At 40.7% G+C, this 13,835-nt stretch overlaps 1 protein-coding gene across 1 annotated transcript; it reads right to left on the bottom strand.

The window, feature by feature from the left end:
* Positions 1–4,524: 4,524 nt before the first annotated feature.
* LOC108795472 (short-chain dehydrogenase/reductase family 9C member 7-like) lies at positions 4,525–13,446 on the bottom strand. The gene is made up of 4 exons (XM_018566738.1): positions 12,970–13,446; positions 9,178–9,330; positions 7,305–7,435; positions 4,525–4,871 (listed from the first exon to the last, which is right to left on the bottom strand). The coding sequence occupies exons 1-4, from the start codon at positions 13,316–13,318 to the stop codon at positions 4,539–4,541; spliced, it is 966 nt and encodes a 321-aa protein (XP_018422240.1). The 5' UTR covers positions 13,319–13,446; the 3' UTR covers positions 4,525–4,538.
* Positions 13,447–13,835: the final 389 nt, after the last annotated feature.

Here is a 13,835-nt window from a genome sequence, read left to right as displayed (position 1 = left end):
GACCAGCACACTGGCAATTATCACAACTGTTGGAAATGCAACAGCATATTCTAGTGCAGGGCTCAAAATTTCAAGTCCTGAGCTACTAGCCAGGCCTTAAGAGTTACTCGCCACCAGTTGCCCCACCTAACCCCAACCCTGCCTTAACTCCGCCCCTAAACCCACCCTCTTAAATTATCTTATGAAATTACACTTTTAAATGTTGAAGGCAGAATAAAGTTACAAAAATAAATATTAACAACAACAATATTAAGATAAAGCAATGTAAACATTGCGGCCCTCCACATCCCCACATATAAAATAAATACCCTCCCCCCTTTTCTTGTGTACTGTTATGTCTTTTGAGCTGTAGATGGCGCTGTAGTGCAATGTTAGTCTCTCTATATGCATGCTTATCTATGATACACAGGAAGTTTTGCTATAAATATGTTTTCCTCACAGTGCTGTATTCAGATGTAATATGCTGCTAAGCAAGTAAAACGTGATTCAGCATTCCTCAAGAGCTCAGTGCTTTTTCTAAACACATTACCACCAACAACAACCTATATTTCCCCAATATGGAGATAAGAAACAACCGAAAACAACATCTGCAGTTTTTTAGTTGACCGGTCTTCTAGGCAGCCACACTCTCACACATACACAGGGATTCCTGTTGCTAGGAGTGAAATCTGACTGTCTATGGCAAATAAAATAGCTTCCACACATTGACACTAATCTGTATCCATTCAGATCTGCCCCCTTGTTCTCTGTCAGCCACCTGCTGCAGTTCTAGAGAACACAAGGGTGCAGTCACACAATGCAATCCCACGGAGCTTAGCAGGGAATTTACAACAAATCTTACAGGTACTTGGTAATACGATACAGCTACACACAATTGTGTTCTTCCCTTAGTACACAGAAGGCCAATGTATCAATGTTATATTTAATATTTCAAAAAGGCAGAACAGTGCAGAAATATGTACAGAAACAATATTTATAAACAACTAAGAAAATCGCATGCAGAAAGATTGGCTATTTGCCACAAAATAATAATGGGAGGAAAACAGAAGTAAGCTTTAGGACAGTAATGTTGATTAAATCAATTGTTCAGTTCCATGCCACATAATTTATAGTGGAATAGATGTGGGACAGACTTTACCCATTTGGTCAGTCAGCCCATCAGATGTGAGGAAAGTTCTGGTCTCTGCAGTGGCCATAGGTTATATAGACCAGCCGGTTCTAATAGTAGTGTCGCAGTTAATATTTCTGACACCAGCGCATCATCCCAATTGCAGCAAGTCCAAACACAACTTGACTGCCATGGGCAGGGCCCACAATCATTAAGGTGGTCTTATAGGGTCAGGACATACCATTCCGTATCCACATACAGCTCATGGTTCATACTAGCAAATGGGGCAACTCGCATCTGCCCACGACTAATATTTTGGATTTTATGGGAGATGAAACATACTATCTCTGATCTTTATAACACGACTTGATCCCAGACAGTGCAGTACCCCAATATGTAATGATTCCTCCTCCTGAATTTCATTTGCCAGGTCTGAAGGACCTTTTGATGGATCCAAATAAGATGATAATTGTTTATGTTTTCATAGCCACTGGCCTACAGGAGCTTGTCAGGAATCCTGACCTGGCAGATACTTATTAGCAGATGTAATTTCCTTAGGTCTACAGGCCTATTTAGATTCTGAATTCTGAATATTTGTCCATACCAGTACTCCATAGAGAAATAGGGAACATATCTATAATATTATCATCCTACTTTCTATATCTAATGACAACACAGGAGCCAAATTGGCAGAGAGTTGTCATCTTATAATAGTGCCTGGACAAGGACCTTCCAGATCTCCACCAGATATTCTTTAAAAAAAGATATTACTATATCTACTTTAGATCTACTTTATTCCTTCATGGAATTTCTATACATTTCCTTCATGGAAAAAATAATTTAAACACCATCAATGAACAAAATAGCTTAATGGTGTGTGACATAACTTTTTATATGAGTAGCAGCAGGAGCACTGAAAGGGTGAATTCCACCAGATATTCTTTAAAAAAAGATATTCCTATATCTACTTTAGATCTACTTTATTCCTTCATGGAATTTCTATACATTTCCTTCATGGAAAAAATAATTTAAACACCATCAATGAACAAAATAGCTTAATGGTGTGTGACATAACTTTTTATATGAGTAGCAGCAGGAGCACTGAAAGGGTGAAACAGGCAATACTCCCATACTGGCCCACCATTGATCGATCGAAAGTAACGGAGCCAGGACAGGACAGCAAGGAGCGGCTGCTCTCATAGTCAGGTACGCGATCCGTGACCGCGTGCCTGACTGAATTTCCACTCGCCCTCTCTTTATTTCCACTCGCCAAATGCGAGCGGGCGAGTGGAAATTTTGAGCCCTGTTCTAGTGTACTGTTATGTCTTTTGAGCTGTAGATGGCGCTGTAGTGCAATGTTAGTCTCTCTATATGCATGCTTATCTATGATACACAGGAAGTTTTGCTATAAATATGTTTTCCTCACAGTGCTGTATTCAGATGTAATATGCTGCTAAGCAAGTAAAACGTGATTCAGCATTCCTCAAGAGCTCAGTGCTTTTTCTAAACACATTACCACCAACAACAACCTATATTTCCCCAATATGGAGATAAGAAACAACCGAAAACAACATCTGCAGTTTTTTAGTTGACCGGTCTTCTAGGCAGCCACACTCTCACACATACACAGGGATTCCTGTTGCTAGGAGTGAAATCTGACTGTCTATGGCAAATAAAATAGCTTCCACACATTGACACTAATCTGTATCCATTCAGATCTGCCCCCTTGTTCTCTGTCAGCCACCTGCTGCAGTTCTAGAGAACACAAGGGTGCAGTCACACAATGCAATCCCACGGAGCTTAGCAGGGAATTTACAACAAATCTTACAGGTACTTGGTAATACGATACAGCTACACACAATTGTGTTCTTCCCTTAGTACACAGAAGGCCAATGTATCAATGTTATATTTAATATTTCAAAAAGGCAGAACAGTGCAGAAATATGTACAGAAACAATATTTATAAACAACTAAGAAAATCGCATGCAGAAAGATTGGCTATTTGCCACAAAATAATAATGGGAGGAAAACAGAAGTAAGCTTTAGGACAGTAATGTTGATTAAATCAATTGTTCAGTTCCATGCCACATAATTTATAGTGGAATAGATGTGGGACAGACTTTACCCATTTGGTCAGTCAGCCCATCAGATGTGAGGAAAGTTCTGGTCTCTGCAGTGGCCATAGGTTATATAGACCAGCCGGTTCTAATAGTAGTGTCGCAGTTAATATTTCTGACACCAGCGCATCATCCCAATTGCAGCAAGTCCAAACACAACTTGACTGCCATGGGCAGGGCCCACAATCATTAAGGTGGTCTTATAGGGTCAGGACATACCATTCCGTATCCACATACAGCTCATGGTTCATACTAGCAAATGGGGCAACTCGCATCTGCCCACGACTAATATTTTGGATTTTATGGGAGATGAAACATACTATCTCTGATCTTTATAACACGACTTGATCCCAGACAGTGCAGTACCCCAATATGTAATGATTCCTCCTCCTGAATTTCATTTGCCAGGTCTGAAGGACCTTTTGATGGATCCAAATAAGATGATAATTGTTTATGTTTTCATAGCCACTGGCCTACAGGAGCTTGTCAGGAATCCTGACCTGGCAGATACTTATTAGCAGATGTAATTTCCTTAGGTCTACAGGCCTATTTAGATTCTGAATTCTGAATATTTGTCCATACCAGTACTCCATAGAGAAATAGGGAACATATCTATAATATTATCATCCTACTTTCTATATCTAATGACAACACAGGAGCCAAATTGGCAGAGAGTTGTCATCTTATAATAGTGCCTGGACAAGGACCTTCCAGATCTCCACCAGATATTCTTTAAAAAAAGATATTACTATATCTACTTTAGATCTACTTTATTCCTTCATGGAATTTCTATACATTTCTGGGGGGGGGGGGGGTACGGCTTTGGCCCAGCAGGGGCTGCGTGTCGTCTGCCCTAGTGCAGCATCGTTCCAGCAGACTGCAAGAACACTCAGTTATGTGGACTACTCTTTCCACTCCCCGTTGTCTAGCGGCTCTGACACTGCACATGCTCCCCAAATGTCATGTACCTAGACCCACTCCCTGCATATCGTTCCAGCAGACTGCAAGAACACTCAGTTATGTGGACTACTCTTTCCACTCCCCGTTGTCTAGCGGCTCTGACACTGCACATGCTCCCCAAATGTCATGTACCTAGACCTTTCTAATGGTGGCCCTGATGACTAGATAAAAGTTTTTATCAACCAGAACCAGAATACACTTATACAATGTATATTAAGGAATAAGTATCTCTTTGCTGTAACATGCATATACAATCCTTTCCCATAGCACATGATGTCGTTTACAAATGACCACTACTACATTTGAGCAGAAGTCTTCTGAGCTTATCATGGTGCATTGCTATTTTAATTTGTTCAAACAGAAGCTCGGGATAAGATTTTATCAAACACAGAGGTCGGAAGCCAAAGGGAAAGATAAACAGATATCTTCTCTGCAAGACTGGCCACTAAATATCGAGGTTTTGGTGCATCTGAGATGAGAGCATGTACAATAGCATCCACCACCTCGTGGCCCTTACTGCTTCCTTTGGACAGAGCTGCAGTTACAGATTGGTTGACATTCTCCAGATATTCCTTGCTGTAGCTTTCCTGTACATCTGCAGCAAGTGAATCCCAGATGTCATCAGCAGATTTTAGAGGCTGGATATTTGTAGCTAGTGCATAATTACCAGGTTCTATCAGACACACCTAAAATGAAAGAATAAAATAATGGTTAGCATTGTGGCCTGGTTAGCTTGATTTATTGATCATTGTTTTGCTCTCTGGCTCACAAAGCCTATAAATGGTCATACTTTTCAAGTATATGACCAATTTAAAGAGTAACTCCACTTTTGTTGAGAAAAAAGATCGATCCTCTCTTGGTGATCAATGTACATTGCTAGGATTTTACCAAACTTTGTTGCAGTTTCCTAACGGTTTCTATTCTGGAGAAACATCAGCATGTCCTTTCCAATCTGATCCCTGAATGGGAGGGTCTGGGTTCATTATAACCAGCTGGTGGCTTCCTGTGTTATAATAGGGAAATGTGCAGTGTCTGCATCCCTTTACTAGTAATTAACCCTTCTGGAGTATCTCACCAAAAATGAAATTCCTATTGCAAGGCATGGCAAAAATTGTACATGCATCTTACTGCAGACTTCTGCCATCACCAGAAGCGGGAAATGACATTTCTGGGGGAATTCTGAATACCAACTGTGTACAGAACACCTCCAGGTCTCCACGTTGCATTGGATTTATTTTTGACAGATTTAGAACATTACAGTGGCTACAGTTTCCAATGGAAAGGTAATGTTTAATAATATTAAATTACAAAATGGCAATTACACATGCTATATTCATTTTTGTAATATTTTTTCATAATTTTTTTTGAACTGGAGTTACCCTTTTTTTTTTTTGTCAGTTGTTGTTACTTGTTACCCTTTAAGAATTCCTTTAGGCTAGTCATAGATTTTTGGGCTGAATAAAATACATCTAATAGATTGAAACAGCATAGACTGGAGGAACCTCCCCTGTTAGCTTTTGGATTTAAACAACCGTGGTGGGATTTACAAGGCCGTCCGCAGCTCCAATTGCAGCCAGTTCAGTACCAATTGGCCAACACCGTGTATGGATAAGGCCTTTGCATGTGGTAACAGCCTCGTGTTGCACTTTCAATGCCATGCCATTGTACCATGCCATATTGCTGCTTATAAAAGAAACAAATACTGCTGCAATTAATGAGCACAGGGCATTGCGCTCCCCCTTGCTTCGGTGAGCAAGGTGTGTGTTTCTGTTAAAACATGTGGTGGCAGCTATTGTTTGTGTGTAAGAGTTAACTGCGGAGTTACCCAACCCCAGTGTCAATCACACTGAGTCTTAGTCTAAAGCTGCCCATACACCTTACGAATATCAGCCGATTTTCGTATGCGATCGCGTTTTCATCCGATATTCGTAAGGTTGATGGGCAGTGTACAACCGCAAATACCGTTACAATCGATCGACTTTTGACTAACCAGCAGGTTGGAAAACCTCGGTCGATCATACGATTTTCGCAAGGTTGGTGGCGTTTCCGTACGTCAAAATTCGTACGATCTTCACTGCACATGCGCAGACGAAAATACGTGTGGTCGATTACCGCAATTCGTCCAGGTGCTTTCTTCTAATTACCACTGATCCAACCTTGCGATAATGAGGGCAGGATGGGGCTGCCGTATGAAAACCGTACGACGGTTCGATCGGACACAAAGTGTTGTCTGATGATCGCAAGGTGTATGGGCAGCATTAGATTGTTGTCTCGTGAGCTGGAAAATCTCTGTGCAGGGTGAGGCTGAGAGTGCTATCATCAGTTATTGGTAGCAGCACTGTGGGATCTGACCTGCCGTTTGTCACATATACAGCAGAGTGGAAAGGCATGAGAAGCAATGCAATGACATACCAACATTTCTTTTAAAAAATACACAATGGGGAGAGGTTATTTTTTATGCAGCTTCCCGATTGACAGTTTGTGGATGCCTTATAACTTCATAAGATATTATGGAACATTATGGTTTTCATGGACAAGCTAAGTGAGAGCATGCTCAGGCAGCGCTGGCTGTAGAATTCATTTTCTTTTGCAGTAAGTTTGGCTTCAATAAGTTAAAAAAAAAAAAAATGTCCATGTAGTTTTCGCAGTGACACATGCTTTTTTTCATCAAGTGGTAATGCCTGCTTTGACCGGTGGGTAGAAATTGTCCAGCGGTTTGCAGAGGTTTTCACCATTTTTGCCAATGCTAAACAGCCCTGCCACTTAGAATGTAGAGACTGCAGATAAGAGTGTAGAAATTGTCCAGCTGTAGGAAAGTTTTAATGAGTGGGAATAAGTCGAAATGTCATCAGGCACAGCAAGTGTTTTGTTTCAGGAGAGGATTAGGAGTGTAAAAAAAAAAGGGTATAGATCAGCTGTGTAAAAATTGGCTACTGGCAATATACAGTGTAATATATATATATATACATACATACATACATACACACACACACACACACACACACACACACATAAAATAATTTATTATATATATGTGTGTCACACGTACATAAACTCATACGTTCACATGGCACAGACCCATACGCTATCGTTGACAAGCCTAACCTCAAATAGCTTACCTTCACTCCATTCCGCATCATTTCCAGACGCAGAGAATCACAGAATCTCTCGATAGCAGCTTTTGTCATGGAATATATGCCATTTATCATACTCACATAAGCAGTTATGCTCGACATATACACCATGCGTCCTGTAAGAACAGGCATGTAAAACAAAGACATGAGTTAACCAAAACAAACATATTTTCGTCAAGTGTTTTATTTTTTCGCAAGAAATCTTTTGCCTTAGACTGGTTCAAATGCCTCAGAATTCTTTTAGTTCTTTGAAAAAACAGCCATGTGCTTAGGCAAAGACCAAAAAACACAGGAGTCAGCAAGGTATATAGTTCTATTGCCTTTGGACCCCTTTGAGAGTTTAGCAGCCCCTTCATTACATTAATGAAGCGGATGACCAGTGTCATGTATTAAATATTATTATGCTTCATTCATACAGTCAACAAGTAGAGGGATTTTGTTGGACACTCTGCTGGCACTGGTTCACTCTACAGTGAAATAGTGCAGGGTTCAACAACTAGAGCTCAAACCTGGGGTGTTCTGGGGAGTATAAAACCATTGTTGTGTGTATACAGTATAATTACTGGTGCTGGTGAAGATGCTCTGCCCATGTCACAGATTTAAAAAAATTATCAATAAGGACTAGGAATGATCAGATAGCAGTATCTGTATCGGGGCCGATACTTGGCATTTTCACGAGAACTACCAGGGTTGCAACGGTTGCAGCTGTGTCCGGGCCCTGGCGCTCCACCACTGTCCTGAAATCATTAGTCTGTGTTTTTTTAGAAAAACTGTCACATAACACACATTTTGTTTATCAGTAATTTGTATCTGTGAGTATCGGTACTTGTACTTGGTCTGGAAAAAATTATATCGGTGCATCCCTAATATATATATATATGTATAAATCATACATTAAAACAGGGATACACAAATCCCAGGAGCCCCAGTAGCCAATGCGCCTTAAAAATGCCTGCTGCCTCCTAACTTTTGAGTTTTGCTCCGGTCTAGTCTTTCAATGGAGCTGGAAAAGTATCAGTACTTGTACTTCTAGCAAGTGTGGTACTTGGTATCTGTGCATCTCTAATAGGGACCCTTCTATGGGTTCATAAAAAAATTGGAAGGTAACACTACTGGTATCAATATTGCCTTTTTTATAGACTGTGTGTAGCCAATGAAATAAAAAATATATGTTTAAAAATTATGTTTTTCCAGCTGATATATATATTTCTAGGATTCAGACATATTGCCATACTATTCATACATACAGTAAATCTCTCCTTGTCACTAGGCATGAGCTCAGGTTCACACCGAACCAGGTCTAAACCTGAGCTCCTCCGAACCCAGAAGCAACATGGGGCCACTGGCCCAATCAGCTGCAGACCAGGGTATTCCCTGCAGCTGCACATAAACAAAGGGTCAGTATGCTTGCGCTGACATCATTAACCTTATTTGGCCACATGCACATATCAGGTCAATGTCACTGACCAAATATAGCCTTGTGTCCATATATGGTCAATAATGTTGCAGCATCTCGCTCCTTGCTTATGTGCAGCTGCAGATAGGCAATTTTCTGGATGCAACTGTGCAACAGCAGAATGAGTCTCCTTCCACATTCAGATCAGCTCAGGTTCAGTCTGAACCTGAGCTCATCCCTATCTGTCACCAAATAAAGGGTTTTGCAGACTCACAATCTGGCCACCCGCCAGAAGGTGTATGATACAAATCTCAGATGCCTGGACACTTGCCAGAGGATGTGTGGTACAAGCCCCAGATACCCAGACACTAGTCAGAATATGTGTGGTACAAGCTCCAAATGCTTGGGTACTTATCAAAAGTTGTGGTGGTAGAAGCCAGAGAAAACAGAAACATGTCTCACCTTTGCTTTTCTTTATAAGTGGAGCAAAAGCCAGTGTGGTCCTAATGCTTCCAAGTAGGTTAATATCAACAACTCGCCGGTACGCTTCGATTGTGTGCCAGTCAAACGGTCCCCATGTACTTATGCCAGCATTGCTGACAATACCCCACAGCCCTACAGGAAAAAGATTTTTATCTAATAAATTATGACCAATTACATACAAAAATATAATTATACAAGCTGTTCTCTTAAAGGCATACAAGGTATGAGAGACATAGGCCATTGCATGTACAAAGTCATGAATGAGGCACTGCATGTAACAGAGATAGGACATTTTACAGGTGGCATGGATAATTGGGAGTGAGGTGTATGAACTTAAGCTGCATTGCTTCAAGAGGCAAAAAAAGTAATTCCTTATCCCCAATGACATTCTGATAACTCCCTGGATCAACAGTCTACAATATTATTTTGTTATCTTTTTAATATTGGTTGCAGTTTATATTTTGTGCTGTTCGAAATATGTCCAGACATTTTAGTAATCTATTGATCTAACTAGAGCCATCTCCTGTAGAAGCTTATTACACATTTTTATAAACATTATTCTAAATAGCTGAGGATGCTATGCGGAGGTTGAGAGTGCAAAGAGTGCCCTCATGTCTTCTACAGTAACCTTAAAGTGACATTAAACCCTCAGATTTTTTAACATAAAACAATACTGTAATGTGTGCCTTACTGTAATCCATGGTTGTTTCCCTTCTCTTTGCTGCTCTTCCTTTTAAATCTGTATCTGTTCTCATGCTTACGAATTTCCGATTTTGAAATTAGTTAGCGGTAGTCTGGACAAACGTTAGTTCGTTGGACGAATGTTCGTTGCAGCAAAATGACATTCAAGGGGAAATTTTTTGCTCTGTTAGTGCTGCAACGCACGAAACGAAAAACGAAACGAACGTTCGTACAGACTACCGCTAACGAATTTCGTCCGAATCCCGAAACTAATTTATTTTCGGACCCGAATCCCGAAAAACAAATCAAAACAAACCTAAACTAAACAAAACAAATGTTTTCCTGGTGCACATGTCTAGTGCCTACACATTAGAGGTCTATAGGCTCCTTTGTGGCTGTGTCCCAAAGTGGGAGAAGAAGGGAGAAGACACCATAGAAGTATGGTGACTGGTATCTTTCTAATCCTTTAATTGTAATACAATGTATGTGCCTTTTTAGGAAGCAAAGAGAAGCACCTGTGTGCAGGATTATCTATAGGGAAGGTAAAAGATGGTGAGTACATTTCTCCCTCACCCAGGTTGAGTTGGAGCTTGTAAGGGAAGGCCTTAAGAGATACATATATTCCCAATTCTGACCTTAAAATGTATGCAAGCCTAAAAATAGTAAGGGAACAGATTCCATAGACAATAGACAGTCTGCTGTCAATTACAAGGGAGTGAGACCTGATGGGGAACTAGCCTGTCAAAGTTCCCTCTCCACTCTTAGCTAAATGTAAACAAAGGAGTGGCTATACCCAGGGATATAAGTGACCAAAAAAAGATATGCCCATACCGCTGCTAAATGTTTTCACTTCCCTGCAGGTGGTGGGGTTCACTCCTATTGTTGGGGTGAACTTGCCCATAAGTTCTTCCTTTGGGTGAACCCAACTCAGTAGTAAACCTGAACCTCATCCCTAGTTACCATCTATGTGCTAATTTTTTTTGTGTTTTTTAAAAGATACTGTAAGGGCCCCATTCACACTTGTGTAAATAGACGCTTACACGGTTATTCACAAAAGGGTGAAGGGTTTGGAGAAGACAGGAGAAGTGAACAATCTAGGACAACATAGCTGATTTGGAAAAATTCTCCAATGCAGCTCACTTTCCAGTTCAGCTATGTTGTCCTAGATTATTCACTTTTCCTGCCGTCTCTATACTCTTCACTCTTTAGTGAATAACCCTGTAAATGTTTGGATTGATTGACTTTTCTCTTCATCATGTCCATAGGCACTTTAAGGCTGGGTTCACACCTGGGCGTTTTTCAGCGCTGATGGAAAGTTAAAACAAAACCCAGAAAAAAGATAGCGAAAATAAAGGAAAAAAATAAATAAAAATTATACCGCCAGGGAGGCATAAAAACGAGCGTTGAACGCGCGTTTCACTGAATTAAAGAACGTGCTAAAAACGAGCTAAAAACGAGCTGAAAAAACACGCCTATAGTAATGGCCAGGTGTGAACCAAGCCTAGGAGCATTGCAAGCACATGGCAGTAAGGATGTATACACAACCTGCAGTGGTGGTGAATTTTTTTTTTACACTTTTAGTGAACTAACAGGGCAATATGTATACTCTGCTGTGTATATATGTTATTCATACTGATTCCGCAGTTTCTAATTTTTCCTTTATGGTAACTAAAGGAACAAATAGGCAGTAATTAGCACAAAACCTATATGATGTAAAGCTATATTTAGCTTACAATACCCAATAGGATACACACTCACCAGAATGATGTGACTAACATGATAGGTCAAATAACACTGACAGCAGCCTTGCTAACTCAGGAACACCTTCTCTCCTGTAGTGTCATTTGCCCATCTCACAAAGCTCACAGTCAAGTTATGGGCTTTAACTTCAATTCAAATAAGTAAACTAAATGTGAGCTTGTAGTTCATCAAGGGAGCGAGCTTGGAGAGGTGGCTACTTTACAACACACACTGTACAGCCAAGAGCCTCTTAGCACCATGTTTCATGTTTTACCCTGAATGATTGTAGCATGAAAACATGAACGTAGCCTTTAACACCTTCACCTCTCTTATCCTGCACATTAACCACTTCATCTCCATTGTTTGTTATTCTGACCCGTACATTAGGGGCCTTTTCAAGCCTATGCGTTGCATGAATCGCACAGTAATGTGCGATTAATGTACGTTATTGCGCAATGCACCTACCATGTATTAAGTACGACAGGTGCATTGCGTTGCTATTTATTTGAATGGCAGCTCAATGCACCTCCGGCCACAATGCGCTGTGACGCAGCACAACACACAGTACCGCAATACTGTGTGTTGCAATGGAAGAAAGTAGTGCATGCATACGGCGTCTTGCTCTGCATATGTATTATATAGCCATTTTATTTAATTAGCTTTATGGATTTAAAATAATCTGAATTGAAAAACTCCAACCCAATATAATAAAATTACCAAACTTTTAGTTAAAATAACACACTAAAATTGGACAAAAAATACAATTATATAGAAAATAGTTATCCTTCATGTCAGCTCCTCTGCTGATTGACAGCAGGCATTGGGGGGGAGGGTTGCAATAGCCAGCCTGCTTTTGGCTATTTTAAATAGCCAAAAGCAGGCTGTGTTGGCTGACAGCCAGTCTCTCCTCCCCACTGGGCGCCAGCTGCAGCCCCTCCTAATCTCGCTGCCAAGGCAGCATGCAGGAGGCTCCCAGTGGGGAGGTAAAAGCTACAGAGCAATGGCTGGGGAGGGGGTATTAGGGGGAGGTTTGGGGAGCTCTCCTCACTGGTGGGCAAGAGCTGCAGGGGTCTGTGTCCCCTCCAATCCCCGCTGGGAGCAGAGTGGATCAGAGGGGATACAGACCCATTGAAACATCGGCTCTCAGCGCGGAGGAGAGAACTAGGGGATCCAGATCAACTAATCGATAATGAGAATAGTTGACAACAATTCTCATTATCGATTAATCGATTAGTTGGTTGCAGCCCTAGTTATATTAATTGCAAAAATCCTAAATCAGCTGCATGACGATGGTCCTAGAAGACAGCAATGGAGATGTGTTGAAGTAAAATTAAAGAGTTACAGTTTTACCTTTAGCAGGAAGGTTATTTTGTACATACTGCTTCACCTCGGCAATCTCCGTGTCATTGGTAACATCCAGTCTGATCACCTTCACCTTCCCAGGAGAGAAATATTTTAATAGAGACTGAGCTCCTTCTCCATCAGGGAACAAGCAGGTAGCAAAGACTGTAAAGCCCATGTCAAGTAATCTGCGAGCGAGTTGATTCCCAAAGCCTGAATCACAGCCAGTGATGAGCACAGCTCGTCCTTCAGGGACCACAACAACATGATTTCGCCTCCATCTTGCAAAGATCACAGTGCAGAGCAGAAGTAATAGCAAAATAGATATCATGATCACAGTGTCCAAGCAGCAAGTCATCTAGGATGTGGGAATGTATCTGCTGCCTTAAGACGTCTGTAAGGAAGCAAAGCTTTTGCTGATTGAGGAAAGGTAGTAACGCACACTCCTATATAAAGCCTTCTATCGTTACAGGGACACACCCAGCTGACTCCTGTGGGAAAACAAGACAGAGAAATCTAATTTATTACACATGATTTAACCAGAGGCACACCAATTACTGAGAGCGAGCATTGTTAAAGTGGACCAGCAAATTAGGAGCAACCCTGAGTAATAAAAAATAAATCTTTGTAAATTAGCATTAAAATGTGGCCCCTTGAAGGGACACCTAAATTTACAATAGTATTAAAATAAGTTTAAAAAAGTATTACACTCTCAATCTTGTTTTCAATTCATGAATTAATGAATCCGGATCAAACAAATATGCATTGCCATGCAAAGTATTTCTTTAGTTTTTGACCAAACATATTAATAATGTTTCCAAACAGCTGGCTCCAACTTTCCCAATTCCACTTCACTGAACTGAACTTTTTGTTCA

The sequence above is a fragment of the Nanorana parkeri genome, unplaced genomic scaffold (genome assembly GCF_000935625.1).
Source record: "Nanorana parkeri isolate BGI_ZX_2015 unplaced genomic scaffold, ASM93562v1 scaffold28, whole genome shotgun sequence".
NCBI classification, from domain to species: domain Eukaryota; kingdom Metazoa; phylum Chordata; class Amphibia; order Anura; family Dicroglossidae; genus Nanorana; species Nanorana parkeri.
This window is presented reverse-complemented; position numbering and strand designations above follow the sequence as displayed.

Bases quoted from the DNA above. Each gene is read 5' to 3' on its own strand.
- LOC108795472 (XM_018566738.1), bottom strand. From the start codon at position 13,318: ATGACTTGCTGCTTGGACACTGTGATCATGATATCTATTTTGCTATTA. The intron at 9,331-12,969 runs GTAAAACTGTAA...TTTTTCCTGTAG, and splicing joins AAATAACCTTCCTGCTAAAG to GGCTGTGGGGTATTGTCAGC. The intron at 4,872-7,304 runs GTAAGCTATTTG...CTTTCATTTTAG, and splicing joins TGATGCGGAATGGAGTGAAG to GTGTGTCTGATAGAACCTGG.